This window comes from Babylonia areolata, chromosome 21 (assembly GCF_041734735.1).
Source record: "Babylonia areolata isolate BAREFJ2019XMU chromosome 21, ASM4173473v1, whole genome shotgun sequence".
Taxonomy (NCBI): Eukaryota; Metazoa; Mollusca; class Gastropoda; order Neogastropoda; family Buccinidae; genus Babylonia; species Babylonia areolata.
The window spans coordinates 25,845,275-25,852,774 of record NC_134896.1 but is presented as its reverse complement, the minus strand read 5'-3'; the positions used below and the strand labels follow the sequence as shown (position 1 = coordinate 25,852,774).

Here is a 7,500-nt window from a genome sequence, read left to right as displayed (position 1 = left end):
ACCACCATCATCGTCACCATCATCATCATCATCACCATCATCATCATCATCATCATCACCACCACCATCATCGTCACCACCATCATCGTCACCATCATCATCATCATCATCAACATCACCATCACCATCATCATCATCACCATCATCATCACCATCATCTTCATCAAAACGTAACAAACAAAGGAAGACAAAGATACACACAAAGAGGGATTGTTACTCCCTCCACCCGAACCCCTCCACTTCCCCCCTCCAGTGGACCTCCAATGGTGGCCTGCGTGCTGGTCCTTCGAATGAGACGATAAACCGCTGGTCCGGGCCGTGTGCAGCATGCACTTAGCGCACGTAAAAGAACCCACGCATAGCAACGAAATAGTTAGTCTTTCTTTGACAAAATCATATAGAAAAAATCCAATTTTGATTGTGAAGTAGATAGCTTCACTTTCTCAGAAAGTGACTCGGCCTGCTAAACAAGATGTGTGTGTGTGTGTGTGTGTGTGTGTGTGTGTGTGCGTGCGTGTGTGTGTGTGTGTGTGTGTGAATATGTATATATATATATATTTTTTTTTTCAGTCACAGACAGGTCAACCCTGTGCAGAACGAAGAACAGACGGACTCACCCTCCTCCTCACAGACGATGACGTCAGCATGAAGGATAGCGGCAGCGGCGGCGGGATCGGCGGAGACATGACGTCAGCAGTCGGTGACCGGCCCCCCCTCCTCCCCTCCTCCTCCCACCACCACCACCACCACCACAACAACAACAACAACCACCACCATGACCACCGCGAGAACCGAAGAGCTGCCGGTGGGGGTGAGGTTGGGGAGGGGGTGGGGGTGGGGGCGTGGCGGACCATGCCCTCCCGGGGCGCGGACATCAACCTCCTGGCCAACAGCCTCACCTCGCGCCTGCGCAAATCCTCCCCCTCCTCTCGCCACAAGGCAGGCGCCACTACGTCATCTTCCTCCGGGATTCCTCCCTCCTCCACCACCACCACCACCACCACCATCACCAGCAGCGGATCCAGGTCGGCACCCCCAGAGGACTCGGTCAGGAAATCCAAAACCACCACCACAACCACCACCAGCAAGTCCACAAGGGACTCCAGCGGACCGCACGTGCCCCAGTCCATCCTGAAGCGCACGGTGTCCCGGGAGACGGCGGAGCAGCAACAGCAGCAGAGGCCCGGGAGCCGCAGTCCTCCCGAGGACCTCCACCTGCCGGACGTCTTCCTGACCCACCGGTGGTCCTCCAGTGCGGGCCACCTGCCAGGGTACCACCACAACGCGGGGAACGGGGCGGCGGGGGATGTGGTGGGGGAGGGGGTCGAGGAGGAGGCCTTCAACAACCAGTTCCTGGACAGACCCTCCCCGGCCCTGGCCATCCTGAGGGGGAGAAGAGGAGAAGGAGGTGGAGGAGGAGGAGGAGGAGGGGGTTTCTTCAGCACCGCCCAGGCCAGAAACGGCCAGGTGACGTGGGTCAAGAGGGCGGGGATCTTCCAGCCGGCGGACAAGTACGCTCCTGGGAGGCAGACCCTTCACGGGGAGGACCAGCCCTACGGGTTCTCCCAGCCCGTGGACTACGAGACGCTTACCCTGTCCTCCAGGACGGACAGCCCGGACTCTGACGTCACCTCCGGCTGGTCCAGCAGCCACGGGGCCAGCAGGAGGAAGGGGCTGAAGGTGTCGTGGAAGCCGCACAGCGACTCGGAAACGGAGGGAGAGAGGGAGAGGGAAGGTGAGGGTGAGGGGGGGAACACCACGCCCAGGTCGTGGCGGCAGAGGAGCGCGGGCACTGCCCAGAGCGAGGCCTACAGCTTCGTCAAGCCCAAGTTCCACCCGGGAAAAAGCCGGGTGCCCGTGGTGGGCGTCAAGTGGAAGGTGCCCACCCCGGTGGTGGGAAGACCTCCTCCGGCAGACGGCGTGACAGAGGACGGGGGCAGAGCGCCTCCTTTTTCCTCCTCCACCACCACCACATCGAGTCACTCCGCCCCAGCCTCCGGAGACTCCTCCTCCTCCTCCGCCTCCTCCTCCTCGCTTTCCGCAGCCCAGCGTTTCCCGTCGTCCGGTAAACCCGCCCCCAACAACACCCGCGACGTCCGCCACCACCACCACCACCCCTGGCGCGCGCTGCACGTGCGCGACGTGCACCCGATGACGACGGCCATGGAGCGGGAGGGTACCAGCGTGTCCAAGACCAAGTGGCGCGTGCCCAGCGTGCGGCCCGTGCCGGCCTACACCTTCATCGAGGACCTGATGGAGGCCGCCGGGCATCACCACCATTGGCACCCCGTCACAGGCCCGGTACGCCTCCCCACGCGCACCACGCTGGACGCTCACAGCGTGCAGCAGCGGGTGAAGGACGGGGCGTCCCTGGCCAGCAAGGACACCGCTGGTACCGCCACCACCGTCAGCAACCTGACGGACCAAGGCCCCCCCGAGTCCTCCTGCCAGTCCTGAGTCACCACCAGCAACAGTTGACCCATAAACAACAGCAACAACCAGCTAAGCCACTGACCAAGACTAGCGCGAGTCTCTGATTCTGCTGTTAGCATTATTACCGTCTTTGCCAGACTGCCACCAGCTTTGACTTGAACCAACCCCATTGACTTTCGAGGAAAAAACAGTAGAAAGAGGTGTTTCAAGTCATGAATCAATATCCAGAACAATCAGTCAAAAACTGAGAAAATCGTCTGGAGATAAACAACTCTGGATCAAAATATGTGAATTTTCAGCCAAAACAGAATTATTTCCCTTCATTTGATGATGTCATCAGTGACGTCACTATGGACGTAAGTGCTACGTCCTAGGGCGGTCCAGGGGATTCAGCGCAGACACACAGGCCAGGACTGCAAAGCCTTTGAACTATTCACATCATTGACACAAGGGCACGTGAAAAAACAAAGACTGTCAAAATTCGAATCGTTCACATCATTGACAAGGACGTCACCAAATCAGCTAGGCCACATGAAAACAGCGACTGCCAAGACTCTAACCGTTCACACTGTTTGCAATGACACCATCGCGTGCCGGTTTTCAGAATTAATCTGTCATAAACAGGACGGCCATGCCTCAGGTCATAATCGTTCTCCCCACCTTCGTTCTGGAGGGTAGTGTCTTATGCCGGTGGGCTCTGCAGTCATGAAATACTGGCTGGTCCACCCATCGAGATACTTCTTTTAAGGCTGTCGCGAGTTGCACCCTGTGGTCTCTTTTGCCTCTGTTCGGGAGCAGTTATGTCTCTTGAATTCTTAATGGAGTGCCCTGTGTGTGCCTGCACCCATCGTGAACACAGCGGAGACCTCCAAGGGTGGTGCAGGATTGCTCCAAGGGCGGGTGGAGACAGTGCTTCTCTGGGTCCTCCCCAGCACCTACCGGTGTTTCTCTTTCTTCGGTCATGCCTCAGATCATAATCGTTCTCCCCACCTTCGTTCTGTTCAGTACAGCTGCCGAGGTTGCTCCAGACGTGTTGTTTTGGACACCAACATCCAGCCTGATTGTTCAACGCCAATTCAGCCCATTAGATTTATGCGGATGTCATGCCTCTATTTCTTATTTCTAAATAGCAGGTGTGGTGTGGCGTGTATGGATCTGTCCGCACGCGTTAACACACTTCCTGAAAACTGAAACAGAAACTAATCGAAACACAAATAAAAACGAAACTAGAAACGCGTGTAAGTAACGAAATCACAACACACTTAAAAATACACTGACAAGTGTGTGTTGGTTGTCTTTCTCCTGCATAGGACAGCGTGGATCACATCCCAACAAAGTCCCCAAGGTTCTGGTAATTGGGAGTAATCGTCTGTGATCAGTGATAAAAACCAGTGTCTTCAAGCCACACAACCCGTTCACAACCCATGACCTTTTTTCAGCTTGTCAACGATGTCACGACTCTGTGTTGTTTCACCTCCGGGTCAAACACAGCTTCCCATTGTGAAATCCATGCTGCTTTCTCAATCCCAGGAGAGGTGCGTGTGCGTCCACGCTGAAAGGTTCACAGTGCCAAGATCGAAACCAGCTTATCTTGAGGATCTCAACGTTGACGTTCATCCCTGATGATCAGTGTCTGATGATAAGAGGTCCTTGACGAAGTTCTGACTGTGATACCTTGTCGCCTGTGTGACTGATGTTGATGGAGATCAGAACTCGCTGAACGCAAGTAATATAGTTATGGTTTTCGACATAGTTTCACCCCCGAAAACGAAGCATGGCTGCGTTCACGAAGGGATAGAAACAGTCATACACGTAAAAATCCCACTCGTGCATAAATTATGTAAACGAGTGAACGTGGGAGGTGCAGCTCACGAATGCAGAAGAAGAGGAAGAAGACATTATTCGGACTGCAAAGAGACTTTCTTTTGCTAGTGTGACTGGTACTTTGGAATAAAGTCAGACCACTCACCGGAAATTTGGCCACAGTGTTGGAATAATCACATTCCAGCCCTCCGTTACACGTCTGTTCACTGTTTGGAGCTATGTTTCAGCTGTGATATAGCATTATTTTGACTTTTCTCCAAAGCAGAGAGTGTTGTTGTTGTTGTTGTTGTTGTTGTTCATTTCCTTGTCCCGTCAGTGGCAGTATTTTTTTTGCTGTTCATTCCGATTCCCATGCAAACCTTTCTGCAGGTGCGTTCCGCAGCAGTTCACGTGCCAGCAGACCACGCGCCATGACGTCCACCTCCAGACGAGACTGCAAGGACCGTGATGCTGTTGTCTGTCACCTGTCTTGACTAGTGTTTGTCTGGCTGGGTCTGTGATCTCTGTGGTTTGTGATATCTGTATGTGGTGTGTCTGTGGCTTGTGATCTCTGTATATAGTGTGTCTGTCGTCTGTGATCTCTGTCTATGGTCTGTGATCTCTGACTGTGGTGTTTGTATCTTTGTCTTAGTGTGTGTGGTTTGTGTCTTTGTCTGTGGTGTGTCTGTGATCTCTGTCTGTGGTGTGTCTGTGATCTCTGTCTGTGGTGTGTCTGTGATCTCTGTCTGTGGTGTGTCTGTGATCTCTGTCTGTGGTGTGTCTGTGATCTCTGTCTGTGGTGTGTCTGTGATCTCTGTCTGTGGTGTGTCTGTGATCTGTGTCTGTGGTGTGTCTGTGATCTCTGTCTGTGGTGTGTCTGTGATCTCTGTCTGTGGTGTGTCTTTGTCTGTGGTGTGTCTGTGATCTCTGTCTGTGGTGTGTCTGTGATCTGTGATCTCTGTCTGTGGTGTGTCTGTGATCTCTGTCTGTGGTGTGTCTGTGATCTCTGTCTGTGGTGTGTCTGTGGTCTGTGATCTCTTTCTGTGGTGTGTCTGTGATCTGTGATCTCTGTCTGTGGTGTGTCTGTGATCTGTGATCTCTTTCTGTGGTGTATCTGTGATCTGTGATCTCTGTCTGTGGTGTGTCTGTGATCTGTGATCTCTTTCTGTGGTGTGTCTGTGATCTGTGATCTCTGTCTGTGGTGTGTCTGTGTCTCTGTCTGTGGTGTGTCTGTGATCTGTGATCTCTGTGGTGTGTCTGTGTCTGTGGTGTGTCTGTGGTCTGTGATCTCTGTGGTGTGTCTGTGTCTGTGGTGTGTCTGTGGTCTGTGATCTCTGTGGTGTGTCTGTGATCTCTGTCTGTGGTGTGTCTGTGATCTGTGATCTCTGTCTGTGGTCTGTGATCTCTGTCTGTGGTCTGTGATATCTGTCTGTGAACTGTGAGCTCTGTCTGTGGTGTATCTGTGATCTCTGTCTGTGGTGTGTCTGTGTCTCTGTCTGTGGTGTGTCTGTGTCTCTGTCTGTGGTGTGTCTGTGTCTCTGTCTGTGGTTTGTCTGTGTCTGTGGTGTATCTGTGATCTCTGTCTGTGGTGTGTCTGTGGTCTGTGATATCTGTCTGTGAACTGTGAGCTCTGTCTGTGGTGTATCTGTGATCTCTGTCTGTGGTCTGTGATCTCTGTCTGTGGTGTGTTTTATCTTCAGTTTAACGTCTATTCACTGTAAGCGTTTTTAGACGGGTCTGTGGTGTGTCTGTGGTCTGTGATGTCTGTCTGTGATCTGTGATTTTGTCTGTGGTTTGTTATCTGTCTGTGGCGTGCCTGTGTTTTGCGATATCTGTGGTCTGTGATATGAACTTCCGCTTCAAAGCGAGACAACAAAGGTGTACACGCCTTCAGACCATTATTTGCTGTGCGGGCTTACAGTTCCAGTCATATTGCAGATATGTAAATACAGGACAAGGGAAGAGCTACCCATGGAAACTTCATTCGCGAAGTGACTTTTTTTCTTTTCATTGCAAATTGCGGTAATCCCGATTCTTCTTCTTTTCTTTTTTCATATTAAATTTCAGCCTTGAATACCTCCCCCCTCCCCACCCCCCATCACCCTCCCCCCAACCCCTCATCCCCACTCCCCCTTACCCTCACCCCCTCACGCAACGGTGGGCTGGGCTGTGGGCAGTCTGGTTTCATGTAATTTGCTTGAGTTACTGCATGTCCAAAAAGTGTGCTCGGATGACTCCCTGTTTGTGTAGTGTGACGGCATCATATCTGATCTTTCGGAACCGTGAATATCTTGCTTTTTGTCATCTGAGAGTGACGTTAGCGTTATACGTGGGGGAAATGACACGGTACTAGCCTATACACGGATATGTTCGCGATAATGAATTAATGAATGAATTGACCGTAAGCCATGTTCAGTGGGTGATCAAATGTTGTAAGTCTTTACAAGGAGTCTCAAGAACTTGCAACACGCAATGAACATCGTTTAAACTGTCGTGAATTTGTTTTCCATCATTGTCAATGTCGCTTTGTGCCTATAGTATTGTTGTTGATGTTCCTGGTGTCTTTGTTGAGGACGTTGGCTCGATGTAGTCATCTTAAAACCGGACTGTTTTCTGGGTTATTCTGTGCCGAGTCAGTGAGCATAGTAAACAGCAGTGTACAGTAAATGACACACGGCGCACAGTATTACCACTACCAGTCTTGTAAGCCCCGTGTCTGCTTTACATCATGGCGCACAATTACAACAGTATTGGGGAAAAAAAAAAAAAAAAAGTTACGTGCTTCGTGTACACACGGTCGAAAATATTTCTGCTGTCAATGACGCTGTGCATATAGTATACACACATTATGCATAGCAATATTGCTGCTATTGTATGTGAACGCTGTATGCACAGTTTATTCACGGGATACAGTATTACTGCTTCATATATACATGCAATTATATACCCTGCTCATTCTCCTTCAGCGTGGCGTCTGTGTCTCATTCACACATGACAAGAAGGTGAACATCAGGCCAATTGCCTGTGTGTTTTCAGCCATCAAAATTAACTCACGTGATTATGTACATAGAAGGTCTGTCATTTTGGTTGGTGTCAGCTGGCTTACATATACATGCGTAATAATGTATTAAAATTCTCATTGCTTGTTTAATCTTCTGTGATATAAAATTCAGACTGCTTGAAGAGATAACTTTTATTCTGGAAATTTAAATCCATATTTTTTATATTTCTTTTTTTCCAAATTTGTAAATGTAAATTCACATT

The 7,500-nt window shown here is 50.8% G+C and overlaps 1 protein-coding gene across 1 annotated transcript in view; it reads left to right on the top strand.

Moving 5' to 3' along the window:
• Positions 1-3,644, top strand: part of LOC143296077 (uncharacterized) — a 20,160-nt gene extending 16,516 nt beyond the window's left edge. Inside the window, exon 2 of the mRNA XM_076607833.1 lies at positions 571-3,644. Within this exon, the coding sequence (XP_076463948.1) occupies positions 646-2,457 (1,812 nt within the window). The 5' untranslated portion in view covers positions 571-645 and the 3' untranslated portion in view covers positions 2,458-3,644. The remainder of the gene's footprint in view (positions 1-570) is intronic.
• Positions 3,645-7,500: the final 3,856 nt, after the last annotated feature.